The sequence below is a fragment of the Triticum aestivum genome, chromosome 5B (assembly GCF_018294505.1).
Source record: "Triticum aestivum cultivar Chinese Spring chromosome 5B, IWGSC CS RefSeq v2.1, whole genome shotgun sequence".
NCBI lineage: Eukaryota > Viridiplantae > Streptophyta > Magnoliopsida > Poales > Poaceae > Triticum > Triticum aestivum.
Genome location: NC_057807.1, coordinates 180,999,072 through 181,022,124, shown reverse-complemented (window position 1 = coordinate 181,022,124; position 23,053 = coordinate 180,999,072). Strand labels below are relative to the sequence as shown.

At 42.7% G+C, this 23,053-nt stretch overlaps 2 protein-coding genes across 2 annotated transcripts; both read left to right on the top strand.

Annotated features, from left to right (window-relative positions):
* The first annotated feature begins 4,665 nt into the window (after nt 1–4,665).
* On the top strand, nt 4,666–5,480 carry LOC123114717 (uncharacterized). The gene is made up of 4 exons (XM_044536150.1): nt 4,666–4,764; nt 4,889–5,077; nt 5,194–5,403; nt 5,448–5,480. The coding sequence occupies exons 1-4, from the start codon at nt 4,759–4,761 to the stop codon at nt 5,478–5,480; spliced, it is 438 nt and encodes a 145-aa protein (XP_044392085.1). The 5' UTR covers nt 4,666–4,758.
* Nucleotides 5,481–17,526: 12,046 nt separating this feature from the next.
* LOC123110959 (AP-2 complex subunit sigma) lies at nt 17,527–23,053 on the top strand. Its single transcript, XM_044531617.1, has 6 exons — nt 17,527–17,772; nt 17,861–17,959; nt 18,052–18,102; nt 19,250–19,423; nt 19,962–20,021; nt 22,713–23,053. Exons 1-6 carry the CDS (start codon nt 17,554–17,556, stop codon nt 22,752–22,754), a joined length of 645 nt encoding a protein of 214 aa, XP_044387552.1. The 5' UTR covers nt 17,527–17,553; the 3' UTR covers nt 22,755–23,053.

Genomic DNA, 23,053 nt, shown 5'->3' with positions numbered 1-23,053 from the left:
TTCTGTTGATAGATTACCTTTATTATTTTCTGAACAGAAGAGCACACGCACACAACGCATGATACACATGCACACAATATTATGTGGTTGCTAGCGCTGGTTTTGCATGTGTGAGTGCACCAGGCTCGGCTATGTTTGCTGGGTATTTGTCACCGTTTTTTTTTCAAACAAAATTTCCAGAAAACCGACTAGTTTCTGGATATTTCGGTGACCCCCGTAAAAAAACGATGCTAGAATATTCGAATTTAAACGACCAAGCAACATCAAATATGCTTCATATATATGTTCGGATATAACTCAGCAGTTGGCATAGCGGTAGGAGCCGCAACATGTCATCTTGCAGCCTAAGTTCAAGGCACCGTCTTTGATGAGGACATCAATACCATTGTTACACCCACAGCCCCTACTGCTACATATACTGGACCAATTACTAGAGCTCACGCACGCCAATTAAATTATCAGGTACTTTCGTTTCTTGGTAATGATTATAATGTTCATGAGAATATGATGCTGCTTAAATTGGATACATTTGTTTTGCTTACAAATGAAGGACCTGGCTTGGAGAAGGATGAACATTGGAGCAAGAACAAGCATGGAGATGATGGCATGCGCAAGGGGAACAAGAACGGAGTTACAAGTGATGATTTCAGGACTTTGAAGCCACCATAATGAGTGCATGAAGCCTTGGACGAAATATACAAGATGCCACTTTATAAATTTCGTCCAGAGGCTATTCTAGGTGTTGCGTCACCTTATTATTGGGCCAGGCCCATGTAATTTTGAAATAAATAAGTATAGGCTATTTTTAGAGTCCGTATGTGTGGGGAAACAAGAGATGGGGTTAGTTTCGGACCCCTCTACCAAGGGCCACGAAATTCACCCCCTCTTCCTCCATATATACAGCCCTTAGGGCACCGTTTAGACTTTGGGTTTTGTTTAGATTAAAGTTCGTCATAGCTGCAACTTCGCGTACTTCATTTGTGTTCAACGACCAGACAAAGGCGTCACAGAACCCCACCTTGATCAATAAAGCTTTCATCTTATATTCGCAATATCCAGATTGCAATCTCAGTTTCTTGCTTATTCTTTGTTTGCTCGCAGGAAACAGACCCTCGTGGTCAGGTTGATCGTGCTCCGGCGTGGTCAATAACCTCTCGAAGTTGGTTTAACGATTGCTAAGGCGCGAAGTCCTCGCACGTTCGTAGCCGGATCATCAAAGTCGACTTCCACCAAAGCGATATCCATCATCTCATCGAAAGACGGGACACCTTTACCTCTATCGGTGGTATATGGCAGCGGTGGTGATGAACTAACCCTAATTTTTTTGTGGCTTTTTCATGGACTATAGGTATGAAGAACCGACTCGATCTAAACTACAAAAAACTGTAAAATCTCACCGAGCAACCTGGAAATCTGATACCACTTGATAGAGGCAAAGGTGTCCTGTGTTTCGATGAGATGATGGATATCGCTTTGGTGGAAGTCGACTTTGACGATCCGACTACGAACGTGCGAGGACGTCGCGCCTTAGCAATCGCTAAACCAACTCCGAGAGGTTATTGACCACGCCGGAGCACGATCAACCTGACCACGAGGGTCTGTTTCCTGCGAGCAAACGAAGAACAAGCAAAAAGCTGAGATTGCAATCTGGATATTGCGAATATAAGATGAAAGCTTTATTGATCAAGGTGGGGTTCTGTGATGCCTTTGTCTGGTCGTTGAACACAAACGAAGTACGCGAAGTTGCAGCTATGATGAACTTTAATCTAAACAAAACCCAAAGTCTAAACGGTGCCCTAAAGGCTGTATATATGGAGGAAGAGGGGGTGAATTTTGTGGCCCTTGGTGGAGGGGTCCGAAACTAACCCTATCTCTTGTTTCCCCACACATACGGACTCTAAAAATAGCCTATACTTATGTATCTCGAAATTACATGGGCCTGACGCAATAATAAGGTGACGCAACACCTAGAATAGCCTCTGGACGAAATTTATAAAGTGGCATCTTGTATATTTTGTCCAAGGCTTCATACACTCATTATGGTGGCTTCAAAGTCCTGAAATCATCAGTTTGTAACTCCGTTCTTATTCCCCTTGCGCATGCCATCGTCTCCATGCTTGTTCTTGCTCCAATGTTCATCCTTTTCCAAGCTAGGCCCTTCATTTGTAAGCAAAACAAATGTATCCAATTAAGCATCATCATATTCTCATGAACATTAGAATCATTACCAAGAAACGAAAGTACCTGATAATTTAATTGGCGTGCGCGAGCTCTAGTAATTGGTCCAGTATATGTAGCAGTAGGGGCTGTGGGTGTAACAATGGTATTGATGTCCTCATCAATCTTTAACTTTTCGTTTGCGTTATATGAGCATAAAAAAATACTGGGTGTGGGAGTTCATATTAAAACCAAATTCTCGACCATCGATAGTAAGTAACTAATCCATGCTGACCACTTGACCATCATGTAGTTCAAGCAAAATACAGTATGAGTTAAACATAATATATTTTGGCGCTAAATATTTTTGAATTTTAAAATTCTTTTTGAAACTCTCATGCGAAGATAATCCAGAATTCCCGAGTATGTATGTGATTGTGTGCGCGCGTCACGCGTTGCGTGCGTGCCTGTGACCAAGTCACCAGCGGCGCGTGTATGTGTATATACTAACAGCGTTGAGCTCTACATTCATGAGACAGTGTGTTGCGCTCGGTGGCTAGCTCGCGCGAGCCTGACTCTGAGCTGAGGATGCGGGATCGAATCACCGCTCGTGGAATTTTTTTATTTTTCATTTATTACTTTCTTTCATTTACCGACAGATGGGACCCGTGGGTGTGGACAGTTGACCGGTCAATCTAGAGAAAATACGAAGCTATACTTCAGGCGGTGACCGTATAATCATGAAGATGGGTATATAGTGATCGTATTGATTATGTTTTAAGTACAACCCAAATCCTAAAAAGTGCAGCTGTGCTCGTTAGCGCACTCGAGCGCACACGTCTCTGCGCCGTCCGATCGCGATCACGCCCACCAGGTGCGCCGTTGTCTGTTTTTCCTCGCTCGCGCGTTTCACTTGGTCGGCCCGTCGCCCGTTGGGTGGGAGCGTCGGTTCCGGGTCCCACCACTTCCTCTCCTCTCGCGTCCGTCTCCCCTCATTTTCGAAACTGTTCACCCACTCCGCCCCAAATCCCGCAATCTCTCCTGCCCCTGCCCCAAATCCGCCACCGTTCGTCCTGCCGGAGTGGAGCTATTCACGGCGAAGGGGAGGTAGCCAGCGCCGCGCAACGGCCAGTTGCGGGCGGCCATTCACGGCGAAGGAGAGGTAGCCAGCGGCGCGCGGCGACCAGGTGCGGGCGGCGGTTCCTGGCGAGGGGGACGATAGCCAGCGGCGCGTGTGGCCTCCAGGTGCGAGCTGAGTTTACCGGCAAGGGGGAGGTAGCCAGCGGCGCACGGGCACCAGGTGCTTCTGTTGCGTTCCCTGTTCCCGGAAGAGGAGAAGTAGGCTGTGCTGCGGCGCCACTCACGGTCGTCGGAGTACAAGTCGTCGACAGGGGAGGAATGACCGCTGCGAGCGCCGTGCCGTTCGCGCAGAGGTCAGGGTCGCATATAGGACGACCATCTCTCTGCTTCGCAATCATTTGGTAAGGAGATCTGGCCTCGTTTTTCGTTTGCGCTTGTTGCCCTTGTCTCGAAATTGACGAGTAGATAGTTGACGAGTAGATAGTGGACGTTTGGGATTGTTTGGCAAGGTGATTCCACTACTGGTTGGATGTAGGTGGTTTGAAGCCAGTTTGTCGGATGTTTTTTGGGATGCTGGGTTGAAGGTGAAGTGTTGTTTGGGATGCTTATCACAGAGGTAGTTTAGTTTTTGTTCACATTTTCTGTAGTGTTGTTGTATTGTTGCCATAGTGTTGAGAGCGAATTGCTCAGTATGGTGCAAAAGTTGCCCACACTGAAACTCTGTAGTTTGTCCCCTTTTTTTTGTCAAGTTGCTCTAGTTTTGCGAGCGACTTGCTCAATATGTTTCCTGAAGTTGCCCATACAGAAGTTCTGTAGTTTTTTGTTCGTTTTTTGCTTCACTGCGGTGAATGACTTGCTCAATATGTTGCCAGAAGTTGCTCAATGAAGTATTTGGGCATCAGGAAAAAACCTGTATGTTGGTATCAAAACCTCAATTAGGGTCATTGTAGTATGTTGTCTGTCCATATGTTCCTATCTCTTATATGTGTGAACAATACTTTCAGATCAAGCAACCCGCGATAAGGCCATGGGTAGATGTAGAATAGAGGGAACTAGTTTATTGGTGTCAATTTTTAAACGACATTGGTGCAAGTTGCTTGATCTGAAAAAACAGTGTGTCTGATGTGCTTCAGTTTTTCTTTACACTTTAGTCCAACTTTATATAGCAAAACAGAAATAAATTCAGCTTTAGTTTTAGTTCTAGTTGCCTTATATGACTACCCGTTTTGCCAGCATGTCATGTTTTCTTTCTGTATGAGTTTGCCTGACACTTTTGCATCAGTTTTTTAGTTTTGTTTTTTTAATGTGATCATGCATTTTATGTGTGTCATTCTGTGTTTACATGACTAGGCTGAACACTAGGAAATTTGCAGTTTTTTTACTCCTTTTTTTCATGTGTGATGATGTTCTTTTTTACGTGCAGCACGAAAACATGTCGGGGGCAAGCAAAAAACGCATACAGGATGCCCCCCTGCATTGGATTCTGTTGATGGCGCATCTCATGCAACTGAAGCCCGTAGGATGGAGGTGTGCAGAATTCATTAAATCATTTTCGAAACATTCTACCTTTTTCCTTATCTTCATTCTTGGTTTATTTTTTCATAACTTCATGTTATGGATTGTTATTTATGTGTTTATCTTCATTTCTCAGGCTCAAAGCAGTGAACCGTTAGTTGGGTACAAGCGCCAGAGGAGTAAGGCAATTATCTGCCGAGGGAAGCGCCCTGATGATATTGTGAGCAATGAGAGTCTTCCCGGAGATGCTGAAAATGTGAGTGACAAAAGCGGTGGTGTGGATAAGCCACCAAATCCAAAGCGGCAGAAAACCGGAGGAAACGAGGTATTTTCTGCTTCACCTTATTGAAACAATTGCCTAGTAGTGGTGTCTAAATTGCTTTGCATATTCCATTTTTGTTGATTTTTGTTTCTTCTGTTTTTCAAACTATTTTCCCATAGGGTCGTAGGAATAGGGCATCGCCTGCAAGGCTGTTCAAATTGAATAAAGAGTTGGTTTCTAATCAAAAAGGTGTTATTATTGGAAAAGAGTTTGGAGGCCTGCTGGACCTTGCAGCGAACAGCATGCCTGGCGATCTTAGTCAATGGATAATGAAGCATTATGATCCAGAGATGTCACAGATAGTTATTCCAGAGAGGGGGAAGATTCCAGTAGATGCTGTGAGTGTTCGGAGGATATGGGGTTTGCCAAATAGTGGGAGAAAAGTCTGTTACGAAAACCGCCCTGAGATCACAAAGGCAATGTTCAGGATTTACAATATCACTTCAAAGAATTCACCATCTCTCACAGCATGGTGCAAGATGATCAAAGATATGGCAGGAGCTCACGATGACGACTTCCTACGCGCATGGTTGTCTCTTGTCTTCTCTTGCTTCCTTGCACCATCTACAAGTTTAAGCATTTCACCAAAAAGCTTCCCTGCGGTCATGGATGTAAATGGAATAACTGAAACCAACATATGCCAGTTTGTGGTTGATCAACTAAAGCTAGCATTCAAATCAGGTCGTGCCAAGAAGGCCGTTTGTTGCTGTGTTTTCCACCTCGTAGTAGGTCCACCTACCTTTTGAATCTGTATGTTTCCTATGTGCTCTATGTTTTCTTAAAAATCATATCATAACTCAAACTTTATGTTTTTCTTATCCGGAACTCAGTTGCTGTATCTAGACTCTTTGGATGTTGATGAACCAATTCCCAGCTTGGTACCAAGGGTTTCAGTTTGGAATTCAGATTTGATGGCAAGAGTTATCAAGAAGGACAGGAAAGCTCCCGGGGAATATGGGAAACTGCGGGTAAGCTATTTTTTGTCATCACATCTGTATTCAGTAATTGAATTTTATTTGCTTTAAAAGGCATAAGGTTAGGCAAATCTAGCTTCTCATAGAGGAGGCAATTGAATTATAAGGTCCAAACAAGTACAAAGTTTTTTGTGGTCATTTTTTTGTTATCTTGTCACTATTTTGTAGCTGATGTATAAGATTTTGTCAACAAGTAGGCAAGTCCAACACATTGCCCGTAGCAATTTGTATATTGGACAGTAGCAAGTTCAAAAGTACTTCATGAACCAACTTTGTAGTTTTCTACTCATTTTGTTTACCCTTGTTTGCAACTGCCTGCAACAGGTAGGATTTTTGCTGGGGCAGTTATAGCAGCTGATGTCTAAATTTTTTAAGAAAAAATAGGCAAATCCAATAATTTCACCATAGCAAGTTGCACACTAAACATTAGCAAGCTCATAGTTTTTTATGGCAACTTGATGGTTTCCTATAATTGATATAGTCCTGCTAAGTTATATACTGAAAAACTAAGCGATTCTACATGCTAGAAACCCCATCCACACATGATAAGGAAATTTAGGCAAAAATGATGCCACAGTGCTTGACTTGGGTTAAAGCATGCATTTGTTTTTCTGTAAACTTGGCAACATGATAGGCTAGTTTTCTAACTAAAAATGGCAGTTAAATCAAAGCACTCTCACGAGCATTTTACGGTTTCTTTTTTTTCTGTTGTCAAGCCAGTGCCAGAATTCACTAATTCCTTTTATCCCATCCTTTATTGTTTTTTTTGCCAACCCAACGAGCAGCTGAAGACTGAGTTCTCACGATGTGCGGATGATAGCTTGTTTGGTAGCATGGACCACGTCACAAAATTTGTAGCAGCAAGATTACCTGAGTCATATGACGAAAATGTAAGTTATCAAGTGCCTGTTATGCTCACTAGTTTTTCCATTTTTAATCTCAAACCAACATATTGTCAAGACTTATCATGTTCATCCATTTTTTCTACTTTCCTGTTGTTTGCAGAAACAAAAGAAGCTGACACGTATGGTGCACGAAATGTGTTCAACTATTTCACATGCAGTTGGGAAGCTTGTTTCTGGTATTGGGGGGATAGATGATGCGCAAGAGGGGACAAGCAGATCAGAGGCTGTTCATGTGGAAAAGAGGAGGCAAGAACCTACTAGGAGATCCAAACAAGCTCCAGCTGTGAGAGAAAGCTTATCGAGTGAAGAAGACTCGTTCAAAACTGACAGTGAGGAAGATGCAAGTGGCAGGTGACGAAAGTGACTGGGACAGAGGGGGTGATGAAAGTGACAATGACGGCCACTCAAGCAATGATGATGGTGACGACTTTGTAGTTCAAAAAGCTGGATGCAACGACAACGAGGAGGGAGAAGCAACTTTTCAGGAGAGGGGAGCAGTAATGGATGAAAGCAAGGAGGATAAGGAGGACGAAGAGGAGGAGGAAGAAAAAAAAGATGAGGATGAAGAAAAGGAAGACGATGATGATGAAGAAAGCGAAGACAATGACAACGACAATGACAAAGACACGGGGGACGATGATATGCAGGGTGATGAGGAAGACCGGGATGACAACAATTCTGGTCGCAATAGTGGCAATGGCGGAAACAATGGAGGGAACGAGGATTCTGCAGGTGAGGAAACAGAGACTGATGATGAGCAATCCACACTTCAATATTTACTCGAAGAGAAAAAGGATATGAAGCCAAAGGGGCTTGACGAGGCAGTTAGCATCTCTGTGAGAGATGTTGTTATGATGGACGAGGAAAGTTACTACAAAATGCCACGCATCCACATGTTTGAAGTGAAAGAAATGTTGGATCTCGACGAGCAGCCTATTGCAGTGCTAGCGAGCAAAATGTTCCAAGAGCTATTGAGAAAAGAAGAAATGGAACTGGGGATGGCATTCAATCTTGAGGATTTCTGCCCCAAGTGGATTCGCAAGAAAATCATGAGGGAGATAGGGGCTGCACATGAACCCAAGGAAGTTGGTGTACCACCACTTCCAACACCAAAGAAGAAAAAGAGTGTGAGTTTCGTATCAGAGCCAACGGTGTTGACAGAGACAGTGGAGGAACTACGAGCTATGCGTGCCCAAAATGTTCAAGAACTGCAAGGTGGAAAGAAAACAAAGTCAGCCATGAAGAAATCTGGGCCTTTTCAGTTGCAACATCAGGCATTACATCATGCAAAAGAGGCAAGTTCTAGCACTCACAAGAACCAGCTTGAAACCAATACAACATCAAGCTCAACAGCACGACATGCAGATCTCACCAGTGGCAAAGATACAAATGTTGCAGTTTCACCAGGGACTGTTTCAAAACAAGAACCAAGTGACTCACAAATTCTAGCAAGTCATCCTAGGGAGGAAGCAAGTTCATCTGATTTTCAGGCAAGTATTGCACATGCATCAATTCAACCCACAGCAGGAGGAGCAACTCAAATGAAACAGGATGCATCATTCCAAGTAAGCAGAGCAGTCCCTAGTACAAACCGTAGTGGGAGGCAACCACTAAGCAGTCTAAACGGTCAAGCACAAAATCTTGTTCTAGGGAATGGGATGCAATCAGCCAATGACATCCAGAGGGGCAAATTGTTTCATTACAAAGCATCACAACAGGCTGTACCATTATATGCAGGTCAGGAGAACATACCTCCAGTGTCAATCACAAGGGTTGGAGGGATGGAAGATGTCATCAGCGGCAACATTAAACCAAGTTCGGAAGCAAAGTTGCTAAAAGTTCAGGGCAAGTTGCCTGCTTTTATTCCTACAGTTGCCCAATCACCTCCCCATCCGCAGCTGAAGGATATCAAATTTAGTTATGCTAACAAGGCGGTCAGTCCACTGGAAATAAATGTGCTAGATGTCAGTGAGCTCTTGGCAAGGTGCGTTCCCCCATCTACCAACGATCTGCAAAGCAAGTCAGCAATTCATATTCCAGCAGAGATGGATGGACAACAGTTTCAGCATAGCAGAAGTGAAAGCTCAAATGTCTTTGTTAGTGAATACTGCCCAGCTCCAAGTTTTGATATTTTCAAATACGATTGTCCTACAGCACATGTAGATGATGGAGCAGATCGAGATGCCAGAGAAAATGCATTGGCTGACCATGAGTCATCGCAGTGCCAAGTAACCAAGGAGCCAGTCATTGAAATTATTGAAGATGAAAAAGTTGGTAATCTCGAAGGCATAGATGAAGGGTATGCACATGCAGAAGAACAGGCTATGAAGTGTGAGCATGAGTCCCTGCAGTATCAAGTACCCAAGGAGCCACTCATTGAAATAATTGATGACGATCATGTTGTGGATCTTGAAGGCATAGTTGGGAACATTTACCAGACACCTGAAAAAGTTACCCACAACCAAGTAGTAGTGGGATCAGGCAGTAATATTTATAGCAGCAGCAGCTCAGGAAAGATGGTCCCAAAACAATTTGAGAGAAGGATTATCAAGCCACCTCCTTGCAAGAGGTCACCATTCTTGGACTATAATGAGAGGAAAGTGTACATATGCAAACATGAAGTAAGCAGGCTGTATGCATCGGTTATTCTGCACGGGAGATTGAATGAAGAAGAATCACCAGATGTAGATACTAGGTATGAAATTTTTTATGAGGCATTTTTTACATGTTTTTTCTAGGCAATTAAAATGCACCATTCAGGCAATTCAGGCTGAATTCATAGGCAAACAGAAGTAAAACAAGCAGGCAAAAAATCACCCCATTAAGAATACATGCTAACCAGAATGCACTTTTAGGCATTAACACATTTTTCCCATGCCTTATATATGCTAACTAGACATGCACTTTTTAGGTAGAAAGAATTCATTGCAAATTGTCACAACCCCAAGTTTATGTTCCTTAGGCAAAACAGGATCTATTTATAGGCAATCAAAAGTACAGCAGCAGGCAACTTGGGTGCTAACTAGACATGCACTTTTAGGTAGAAAGAATTCATTGCAAATTGTTACAACCCCAAGTTTATGTTCCTTATGCAAAACAAGATCTATTTCTAGGCAATCAAAAGTACAGCAGCAGGCAACTTGGGTGCTAACTAGACATGCACTTTTAGGTAGAAAGAATTCATTGCAAATTGTTACAACCCCAAGTTTATGTTCCTTAGGCAAAACAGGATCTATTTCTAGGCAATCAAAAGTACAGCAGCAGGCAACTTGGTTACTTTTTTCTCATGGTTGTCCTTTTTCGGTTTCTCGTTTTTTATTGCAGCCCGAAGGTAATTGACTACAATGGATATGATGTGTCGGTGAGGGAGCTTGCAAACTCTATGAAAAAAGAAGGATATGTCTTGACACATGTAATGGAAATTGGCATACTGACCATAATGATGAATTTGCCTGCAGACTCCAAGAAGGTTGTCATGCCCCTGAGGTTCTCGGTAAGAAAAAGGACTAGGAGTCATTATTACTTCAGGTTCTGCATTTTTTTGTACTTGGTTCCTACTTGGTCATTTCTAACCACCTTGTCCCTTTTTGTGTTATAGACAAGGATGCTGCAGATGACTTTCCTCTCCAATGATATCAACAACCAAGAGATTATTTCCCGATTCAAGAAATCAAATCACCTGGACCGGAAAGACATGGTAAGTCCATGTTTCTCGAATTTCCACTATAGTACTCTTCTCCCATTCCTTTTTTTCCACCCGCATGTGAATAGCAGAGTAGTAGTTTTCAGGACATGCATGAAAGTTGCCAGAGTGCAGAATCACAATTAGCTTTTCCTCATAGCATGAGAAAACTTTTACATGCTTTCCATATCTCTTCAAGTTGCCTACAGACTATGTTCTTACCCTCAGCTTTTGTTTTCTGCACTTTTTCCCACAGATAATGTTTATTGTGTTAGAGAATATCGACAAGTCAAAGAAGGTTTTAGGCAACCATTATTGGGTCTTCAACGTGAATATAAGGGATCGAAGGTTCGAGGTGCTTGATTCATGGAGGACACTTCAGGACAAGACTCTAGATGTCTGCGCAAGGACTATGGTTGCTAGTTTTCAGGCTCTGTGGGAAGAGCACTATCCGAAGTCTCACATCTCATTAGATGACTTCACACTAAGAAACATTGATGTGCCAAAACAAACTAACAAGTAAGCATCAATTCCCAGACAAACTGCAAAACAAATTCCTAACAAATTCATACTTGTTTCATAGCTGACCTGAAACATTCTCTATAGATATGGTTGCGACATTTTTGCTCTCTCAATTGCAAATGGGTGGGAAGGAATGAACGTTCCAAGATTTACAGCAGAGGATGTTCAAAATATCAGGAAGCAGTTGACAAACACGTGGGTTAACACCAAGCGCAACAAGGCTCCATGGGAAGCTGTATTGAAGTTAGCTTAGGTCAGTTATTTTCCATTCATGTTTTTTACTGACTTTTTCTTTTTGCTCGCATACAAACTGAAGTTTGCCAGCATTATTTTTACATGAATAATATTTTCATCATCGCCCTTTTTCCAGAAGTCATATGTAATTTTTTGAACATTCAAGGAGTTGCCTGAAACCATTTTGTAACTTGCAACAACACCAAACAGAATTTGCCTACCTTTCAATGGTGAAATGTAGTCATGGAACACCCATATTTTTTGAACAATCAAGGAGTTGCCTGAAACCATTCTGTAACTTGCAATAACACCAAAACAGAATTTGCCTACTTTTTTCCACGGTGAAATGTAGTCATGGAACACCCATATTTAACACCAATCTGTTTAACTGTAGTACCAGGCAATCTAAACATAATAATCACGCAATCCATTGTACTAATATAGTTATCCAGAGCACTTTTGAACCTTACAGGCTTAAAAAGCAAGTTGTCTTTTTTGCATGAAAGACAGTAATTCAAATGAGGGTAAACATATCATCGGGCATCTAGTAATTGCTCATTTTTTTGTCTTTCATAATCGAAACTCCATCTGTGTTCCCGCATTCCTGTGGTGTTCATCACGCCAATCTTGTGGGGCACAGTGCACTGTTGTGGTTGTAAGACCCACAGTAACTGCACTTGTTCTTCCTCTTCGGATGCAGCTCGAGTGCTGATTGCAACCTTTTCGACTTCGTTCTCCCTTTTGTAGTCGATTTTGGGGGGTCTCTAGGAACTCGGGTGTCAGGTGTAGTAGAACCACCTTGCGCTGCTGCAACAGCTGCACGTAGGGATTCCATGTTGAGTGGTTGGCGTGCATGTCCACCAGGAGGTTGCGCCAAAGAAGATGAGACTGGGCAACATGTGCTTGTTGCACAGTAGTAGAAGTTATATACAGTCCAGAAGCACAAGCAATTGTTGCAGAATCTGTAGGGAATGCTGCAAGGCCAGCATTTGTAAGACGACTCATGTCTGCTCGTGTAGTAACCATGGATGGTGGTGCATCCCCCCTAAGTGGTAGTGCAGGCCAGTAGGTTGTTTGGGGAGCCCTCATCGTTGTTGGTTCAGGCTCTATGGTTAGTGTTCCAGGTCTGAACAGTTGTCGCGGAGCCCCCCTCAGTTTTGGCCAGGCCCACTGTTTAGGGTCGGAGTCGCCAACAGTTGTGGTGCAGCCCCCCTGGTTTGTGGCGCAGATCCCATACTCTGAGGTACAAATCCTAACTGTTGCCCTGCAGCGAACGAGCTTGGCACCGCAGACCCCTTGTGCACTGGCGCACCCCCAACTGCTGTGTGTGGATGCACACCCTGCCCCATACTGTTTGTAGGTAGTGATGTTGCATTTTTTGGCTGTTGGGCAGAAATAGTTTGACGCTGCCTAGCACTAGCAGGGGCTTGCGCAGCTTGTGGTGGTGCGTTGCCACTACTCGCTGAAGCATTTGTCATTGGTGGCACAGGACCACCAGCTGATGGCGGTGGCCCACCAGTCGGTCCACTGGGAGGGGCTGCTGTTTTCTTTTTCCTTGACAGGCTAAGATTCTTTATTTCGTGACGCGCTCCACGCATATGCTTCTTTACAATATTTGTCGCAGCATCCGATGCACTAGCAACCTTAGCAAGTCCACCAAAGTCCATCATCAAGTTTGCATGACGGAGTTCTTTCTTCGATTGTTCCGGCAACTCATCAGGCTTATCCTCAACAGCAGGCGGTGCATCCGTGATTGCTAGAGGTGTCCATCTTCTTTTGATGTACTGCGTTGGGATTTCATCAACCCCAAGATGGTTGAAAACCTTCAATATATGGCAGCAAAGCATCCCATCCCTATGAAACTTGCAACACTCACATCTGTAGTCTCCAACACTAGTTTCAATAGTCACAAAATAGCTCCTAGAACCATACTTAGCAACCCATTCTTGATTGGGGTAAAGCTCATACAAGTGTTCACCGTGGGGTCGCACGTTGTACCTTGTAGTCAACTGAAATTCATCGCGGAATTTCTCGTACAAGTCTCTAGTGTATGAATTGTAGGCTTGCTTTTCAATTGGGTAAGATGACCACATTTCACTTTGCAAATGTCCTGTCCTGTAATCCTTCGCACCCTCTCAAACTAGTATGTGTGTTTGGATTTTCTGATATTGCTTCACGAAGTTCAAGATGGACTTGTGTGGGTTCACATAACGCTTAAGGACAGCGTTGAACCCCTCACTGCGTTGTGTTGACTGCAAGAAAGGGAAGAATTGATGCTTGAAGTAACAGGGCACCCATGTTTCTCGATACTTGTATAGATTCTCAAAGTGGGAGTCAGTCATAGCCTCATACTTCATCATCAGCTCACACCAACCTGCCTCAAACTCCTGTGGTGTAAAGCTAAAGTCAACACAATTGTTGAAATCTTTAGACAAGCCAGGGTTTCGTCCCAACAATGGCCCAAGCTTCTCTTGTGCTTTCTTCATAATATGCCAGCGACAACAGCGGTGCACACTTGTAGGGAAGATTTTCTTAATTGACTGCGCCATTGCAATGTCCTGGTCGGTTATGATGTTGGTTGGCGCTACTCCATGCATTGCTTCAAGGAAGGTTTCGAATAGCCAATCAAAACTAGAAGCCAACTCTTGCCTAACGAAACCACAACCCAACATAAATGATTGCCCATGTCTATTAATTCCAATAAACAGCGCAAAGGGCATGTTGTACATGTTAGTCATGTATGTTGTGTCAAAGGAGATGCAATCATGATAAGCTTCCACGTATGCCTTCCTTGCTGCACCATCGACCCAGAAAATATTCTCCACTCTCTCTTCTTCATCATACTTTATCTTGTAAAAAAAGTCTGGATCTTCTCTTTGCTGATCTTTGAAATATGCTACTGTCTCTATCATGTCGCCTTCTCTTGTAGCATCCTTGTTCAAGACCGTCTTCAGGTTTGTAATGTGCTTAGTTCCATAAGGCACAATTAGCTCTGTCCCATAGAAGTCTGACATGATGTGCATCATGCGCCCTGCATTCAATGGAGTCAAAATGAAGTCAAAATGGTGGTCAAACCCTTGTTACCTAAGAACAGTACAAAAAAAACAATTTTGATTTCTTTCACCAACTAACACAACTAAGAACAGTCAACTCAGGTGGATATTTTAGGCATTTTCATCCTAATGTACAAGCAACTAACACAACAAACATGCAGGTAGGCAGGTAGAAGAAATAGAAGAACAAGCTTCATAAAACCAGTCAGACAAACTTATTTTTGGGCTGTGGTTTGTACTAACATGCATTTGCATAAAAGGCAGGTAGGCAGGTAGTAAATATACATTGAGCAACTAACAGACAATTTATAGGCAAGTCCATCTACCACATTTCACAACAAAGACAAGACAACAGAGGCACGACCCATCGCGTTTGTTTTCTGATCAAGAGCAGGCAAATAATACTTAAAAACAAGGCAAGTTTTAATGGGTAGCAGACCTTTTTTCATAAAAAACAAGCATGTTTGTGTGCTTAGTCTGGCAAATCACACACATGCTGCAAGCAAGATGGATACAATACTTGGGCAAGTCTGGGCAGTTAAAATTGTCGGAGAGAAGGGTAATATGGTTATAGACCTGTTGTCAAGTTGCAGTTATGTAGGTGGGTAAGGAATGCCTTTTCTTCTGGTGGGATACCTTGGTGCGATCTCAAGTACTTAGTCAAACTTGGTTTGTCAACTAGTGGATGGTTGTGCTCGCCAACAAAATATATCACTTCCCATCTGCCATCTATCAGTTTGACAACCATCTTAGCTTTGCAACCAGTTTGCACTATTTTATCTCTCTTCCGCTTCTTGCTCCTCTTTTTGGTTTTATTATCATCATCAAGAAAGACAATATCCTCGTCTTCATCATCATCTTTTGTTTGCTCAACGATATCATCCAGCACAGGAATTTTTTCTGCCCCTCCGTCATCAGCTTCAGGCTTTCGAAACTTGTTGCAAACAAACTGTTGTTTTATCAACACTCCAGTTTTCACAGCCTTCCTTGAAGTATTCATTTTGATTGGAAAACCAATCTGCAAGGCATATGCATTGTAGTGCTCTTTTGCGCCTTCCAAAGTGTCAAACCTCATGCCCACATGAGGCTCCTTCGGTTGTGACCAAGCCTCTTCATCATTTTCAGCACCAAAGCCTGTCAAACCATTACCAACAGTCACACTTGTATCACCCGCGACATCCGTGCCATCAAGGGTATGGCCATCAGTCTCAGATTCTTGCGCTGCAGGTGCTTGCTCATCTGTCTCCACTGTTTTTGCCACAGGAGCTGTGGCATTTTGCACTATATGAGGAGTAGGAGAATCACCGGTTAACTCAGGATTTTGAGCAGCCTGTTGTGTAGAGTTCACTGGATCACCAATATCCATATCATCTGGTTCCTCATTTAGGTCAATCATCTTTTTTACAGCCTGTGCAACATTTAAACCAGAAAAACCAAAGCTAGTTAGTTTGATGTCAAGCAAGTAAGAAACTAAACCCAGGCAATCACAACTGAATGATAAGATAGCATTTTTTGTTGTTGTAAGAATGACTTTAACACAGAACATTTTTTGTTGTTGCTGAAAATCACAAACTGAATGATAAGACAACATCTTCTTTTGAGCATCTATTTTTTGATTGTATCATAATTTTTACTAACCTTTTATCATTTTAAAATGCAGGCAACTCATACATATGCATGGTTTTCAAGGATCTCAAGGGGGAAGCAAGCTAGATGCCAGAGAATAGACATTTTTTTGGAGTGTTTTCAGCATGGATTTCACACCAAAAAACAGAGAGAGCAGCAGCATGTTTTGTGTCAAAAAAACTTAAGAATAGCAGCAGTCATGGGCAACATATGTTTGTCCTTTTTATGTTCAGTACTTTGTTTTTCTCTTAAAGTTTGTACTGGGAGCAACTTTGGTTATCACTGTCTTTGTGTAGTCGCTTTTCCAAGCAATCTGTTTGTCGAGGTCGTGAATTGTTTCTTCGTGCTGCAACTGATACATCCATTTTATAGTAGTTCTATAGGAAATTTCTTTTGCCATTTCTTTTTTGCAGGATCAAAATAGCAATATATGTTGCATCCACCCGCATTGTTCCCCGCCAATTGCAAGATCACAACAACAACAACTGTTGTAGGATCATGCAACCTACACCTTATTGGAAAGGTAAATTAAACCTCACTTTTTTTGTCACTGGTGAATAAAAGTACCAACGATAAACCATTTGTAGTAGATTTTAGCTTTTATACATCACTTGCTTCTTCACAATAGCTTTCTTGCCTACCTCTTTATTCCAAGTTGCTTTTCCATCAGCCATGAGTTGCATGTTTTTCACAGTATTACTTGCCTAGTGTTCATTTTTTTACAAGCTGATAATGCAAGCAATGATTTTTTTGCCTAGGTTTACAATGCAAGTTGCTGCAGACAATATTTTTTTTGCCTAACTTCATACAAGTTACGATGCAAGTTACTTTCTACAACCCATCAACCATCAGCCATGATGTTCATCCTTTTTTTTCTACTTGACACATGCTTACAATCAGCAGAAGCAGGCATATGATTCAATAATCAACACAGGGTTAAAAATCGTTCATATGAAAACAGGACGAAACACAGATGGAGAAAATCAAGAAGCAGCTCCATTTTTTTCTACAGAAGATGCTGGAGAGGGCTGGGGCTTGGGGAAGGTGAGCAGATCTACAGCTTTTTACCTCTGAACTTGCCTGCTTCTGCTGCTTCTAGATGTGTTTAGATCAACAGTTTCATGGACGCCGTCCGTATTGCAGGCTTGAAGCTTTTGAGATCTGAGCAGGATGACCCTTGCCTCTTTCTTGGGGGAGAAGAAGATGTCTCTCTTTTGGGACGGCTGGAAGGGAATAGGAGGGGAGGAGAGGTGGGGATGGAGAAAAGTAGGATGGAAAAGAATCACGTGAGTCGGGGTGGTGGAGCAGGTTGTGATCGCGGGGGAACGTCCCCTTTCTGATCGAGGGGGGGACAGAAACTTACCTTTTCGGGGCCTATCAGCGCAGGCCGCCAGGAAACGCTAGAAAGCACACGGCTGCTCACTAGACGCGTCCTAAGTACAAGGACCAAAGTGAACTAGAGGGACAAATACAGTGACCATGGATGCATTTTACTCTTAAATTAACGCATGCAAGAGCAGTAGGAGTACTGGTCTGGTTGGAGAGGAAGCCGAGGCACCACTTTTCAACGGTGAACCCACCCACAGCTCATCTGCATATAGCCAACCCAACAAACCAAGCAACACAAATCCGATTCATTCCCCTCCCAAGCTCCAATCCCGCGAATTCTCAAGCGTGGTCGTCATCATCATCACCCAGCATGGTACGGACCGTTCTCGCGTTCCACTCCGCCGGGTTTCCTCTCCGGGATCTGATATTCTTCCGTCCGATCTTTGCTCGCCTCTTTGCAGATCCGTTTCATCCTGTTGCAGAATCGGCAGGGGAAGACGCGGCTGGCCAAGTACTACGTCCCGCTCGAGGACTCAGAGAAGCACAAGGTTGAATATGAGGTGAGCGGAGCCAGGGCCAGCCCCTTCAGCCGTAGAGAAAGATCCTATCTGATTAGGGTGTTGTTGATCTGGGTTGTTCCTCTGTATCCCAGGTGCATCGGCTGGTCGTCAACAGGGACCCCAAGTTCACTAACTTCGTTGAGGTGATTGAATTCTTGATCCTGATTTGAGGCCAAACAGCTGTATATGCGCATGCGAAATTAGCTTAGATATCGTTGTTTTTTTGCTTTGGTCTGAAGCAATTTAGACCAGGGATCCGAGTTATTTGATCTGATCAAAAGGTAGAATAAGTTCAGTCGCTGTAGAATTGTGGATACTGTTGTACAAGGTACATTGAATCGCGGTTAGAAAAGGTTGTGCCTTGTGGCCTAGCTGTTCTTTGGTTAGATGCAACTACACAAGCATCTGCAGGTTGAATGCAGTAGTTGTAGATCAAACACTGAATGCCATACTGCTGGGTTCATAGTTCATACTAGATGTCAAGCTAATGGGTTCTTGATACTTGCTTATTGTAAATTTTCCTTTAGTGAATCCGTTCTAATTCCTTTGCTGCCATCCGTGCATCGGTAAGTAGCAGGATAACTGTAGGATCCAAATTGAGATGGCATGTCCAGTTTCCAAATTTACATACGCAGAAGATCTTTCAGGAGCATCAATTGTGTTGTCTTACACTGATAGATATGTGAATATCCAATGAAAACAGTTGTATATTGTATCCGTGTACAACCTCTGTTCTGGATCACAAAGACGGGGCTTTTACCTTTATACTGCGTGCGTGTTTTTCATTTGTTGTTATGATCCCCTTGGCTGCTCGTCCTTAATCCGTTCATATCCCACTTATAATTACAAAGTCAGTAGTATGGTAAGCTTGGAAAGGAAACCCCTAAAAACAGGGTGAAGAGATAGATAGGTTTGGCTCTGAAATTTTGGAAGATCAAGAGTCATCTGCTAACTGATCTCAAACAGTCAAAGAATCCAAGTAATAAAATACCATAAATGCCTTGGACATTATCTTGAATGATAATTTGTTCATTTCTTTGACGATTCTCAGTTACCACTAGGTACGTTTACTTAATGAGGTAGTGTTTGGTTTCGACAATGAGTAACATTCTGAAGATGCAAGTTAATAATAATACTGTTAGATGACTAAGCTAGAAATTCTAAGCTTCTTAAACACCACACTGTATATGCTCCTAGTGAATTAACGTATTCAATCTATGGACATATCTGTAAGAAACTGCTATAGAGTGGGGAGCAGGCAAAATCTAATTTGGATGTTTTTTCATGCAGTTCCGTACGCACAAAGTTATCTACAGGAGATATGCAGGACTATTTTTCTCAATATGTGTAGATATCACGGATAATGAGTTGGTATACTTGGAATGTATCCACTTATTTGTGGAGATATTGGACCATTTCTTCAGCAACGTGTGTGAACTTGATTTAGTATTTAACTTCCACAAGGTAACATGGGAATAGCTACTTCAAAACTTTTTATCTTACCTCACTCCTCGTGTTGAAAGAAAAAGATGGAAGTTACTCAGCTGGTAGTGTATTTGTTTAAATATTCATTTACTGGGCAAGTTTTGCCATGAAACATAGCTTTTTTTTTTGCCGGAAGCCATGAAACATAACTTGACAAGGGTAGGCAGCTATTCTATATTTGAATACAGATTTGTCTTTCTGCTGGCATGATTTCAAATTCCTTCCTGTCAGCCATATAGTTTACACTCAACCCTTGGTAAATTTGGTCAAGATTCAAACTGTATTTGCATTAGACAGTAATCCATTCTAAAGTCTAAACTGGATCTGGAAAGAGGAAACATTTTTAAGTTGATTTTTGGTGTAATCCGAACCAAGTTTGACCGGTTATACTTCTAATTTCTTTATATTTTTAAATCGAAGTAACATATTTGAAGATCTTCTAAATTTTGAATAAATTGTTCTTGTGGCTGGGAATCATTTATAATTTTAAATTCATTATTTATCATGTTTTCTCTAGGTTTACTTGATATTGGATGAGTTTATTCTCGCTGGAGAGTTGCAAGAAACAAGCAAAAAGGTACCTCATCTATCATCTCTACTCCTATAAAAAGCTGAGTTGGTGATGATGGTGTGCCTGCCATCCTTCATTTACAACCATTTGATTTACATCCAACGCATCTGAGACAAACTATGTCAGTTTTACAAAAAGACCCCCGCACTCCACTACTCGTTTGTAGATAACCCCCTGCCTCTCACCTCATCACCTCATCTAGCCATCTCATGACAAAATAAGAAGAATCTGGAGAGGTCGCTGCTCTTGATGTCGTCTGCCCCCAATGCCTCTCATGCCTTCGCTTGGGTCGCATTGCCGACCACCACCACGACCCCCTCCTCCTTGCCATCTCCTCTGCCCACTTCCAAGTCATCCCGAGTTACATTCATAGCTGTCTAGAAAAAATAAACAAAATCGATACTAAAAATATTTTTTGAAGATCATTTTTTGCAAAGCACAATAAGTGTTATTTCTTCATGAAGTTTTGGATGCAGGTTGAACACTTGAATGCTTTTGTTTGCAAAAGATATGTTTTAATCTATTTCCTACATTTACTATTCACCCGTATGCTTGTGAGCTCTAGAGAAGAATGAATATCCGAAGAAACCTATCGATATTTGTTAACCATGAGATGACCCGGATCAATGCATTTTGGTGTTGTGTGCAACTCATGGATATCTTACTAGTAATATTATATATTTGGTGATGGAAATCAACTACACTGCGTTTGGATGTCTGTATTGAGGCCCTGAATCGGATTTCGTATTCCCGAAATCCCAATTCGGCTGTTTGGTATGCGCACGGAAACAGCCCGCTGAAATCAAACGAATACAGTCCCGAAATCGGTCGCACAGGCCGAGCCCTCCCACGTTTCTGAGCACTCCCCCTCCGATTTGGCTGGAAAAGCCCGTCCCCGCTCGACCACGGACGACCGCGCGAGCTAGAAAAGAGGAGGTGGCACCCAGTGAAGCCCACCGTCGGCGGCGCCCTGGTACCTCTCCTCACCGGCCATCCTCCTGCTCCTACGCCGGCGCAAGCAATCCCACCACCGCAACTCCTGTTCCCTTCCTCACATGGCCGCTCCAGCTCCTCCGCTGCCCATCTCGTCCGTCGCCCATCTCCTCCTCCATGGCCGCCCTGGCCTGGACCTAGTCGTCCTCCCCCGCTCCTGCTCTATCCCTGCTCCGGCGTCCACCGTACCCCCTCCTCCGCCGGTCCCTCTCCTCCTCTGCCGCCCGTACTCCTCTGCCGCCCATCTCCTCCTCTGCCGCCCATCTCCTCCTCTGTGGTGTATATTATTCAGATAAAAACATGTCTTGCTGCAGTGTGAGTACTGCTATGTCTCTTTTATTGTGATGATGATCTGGATGTTATCAATTGGGTTTCTATAAAGTGTTTGCTGGCATCAATTTGAATATGTATTTTGTTATAACACCAACATGACAGTACGTGAGAAGATGTACTCATAGGCGCATGAATGGCATTGCTTCAGCGGGATTCCAAAGAGCATAGACTGAGTTGCTTCAGAAGGACATTTCTTCAGTTTTATATCTAGAGTTGCTTGAGATGCATTGTCTGTTTGCAGCAAAAGGATTTTTCTTTAGTTTTTGTTCGTCTGTTATAGAAGACTGAGAATTATTCAGTTTAGCACAGATTGAGTTTAAAGAAAAATAAAATAAATGTTGTAACTAGTAAAAAAAAATCAGGCTGAATAGATGATATGATATTTGTTAATTTTTATAGCACACATTGTAAAAAGGACAGACCCAGTGCATAGAAGCTCCCACACAAGGTGGGGTCTGGGGAGGGATTATAGGAACCTAGTCTTACCCCTGCAAAGTGCAATGCAGAGAGGCTGGTTCGAACCCAGGACCTCTTGGCACAAGTGGGGAGGACTTCACCACTGCGCCAGGCCTGCCCTCTTATAGCACACATTGTACAAATTTTTATTTGATGCATAAAAAAAGCACCATGCAAATCCGTAGTTTGACATCCAAACATGATTTGGTATTGAAACCTCACATAGATTCCATGGGCCAATTCATGAGCATCCAAACAAGCGAATTCGTATTCATGTCCATTACAGTTTCCATGCCGAATTGGTATTGAAACCAATTCAATACGGAGGCCTCCAATACAGACATCCAAACAAAGCGCTAGCAAATTTTTCACATTTGGGGAATGTCAAATGTATTTTGTTCATGTGCGGTATATCTATATGACTGGCAAATGTATTTCTTTTGCGCCACTATTACATTTGAATAGCTTCAAATGTGTTTATCCCATTCTGTAGTTGGCCGGGTAGAGCACCTTTATTCTTGTACTGCACACATTTTTAGTGGCTTAATTCCCTAGCTATCTTGTTAGCACCGACAACGATTTTTAGAATGTTTTGTTACACTGCATTTTGTGCTGAGTCGACATACTCTGATACTAAATCCCCCTATTTGTAAGATGCATCTTAAAGTACAGTAACACTACAGTTGTATCTGTATTATAATTATATCATCACAGAATGAACAATAAGCAAAAGTACGGTTTGATTGAAAGTACTCCCTCTGTACTCCATCTGTGTTTACATCGAGGCTTTCTTGTTTACACCTTGTCTTCTGAGGGCTTGTGGGACGCCAAACTTGACATGGAAAATGATAAGATACTGTTTTTGTCTGTACGGAGAACTCAGATGCTGCTTGACATCACTTGTGTTTTCTTCAGGCGATTATAGAGAGAATGGGTGAACTTGAGAAGCTGGATTAAGAAGAAACTGTGTCGCCAGCGTGCATGGGGAGATAACTAAACGCAAAAGCAAAACCCATTCCTTCTGCCATGTCGAAGAATTTTCTCCGTTTGTACAATTCTGTTGTAGCTGTTATTATGATTACCCCTGGTTCACCAACTTTATGGCTGCCTTCTAGAAATGGCTGCTTTCTAGAAAAAAACATTATGATGGTTGCTTGGTGGGGTTCGTTGTGGATCGTTCTGTAACTAGGTGCCGTGGAATTCCTTGCCATCTTCACGCATTTCATTAGCAATCATGATGGCAGTCTTTTCTCCAA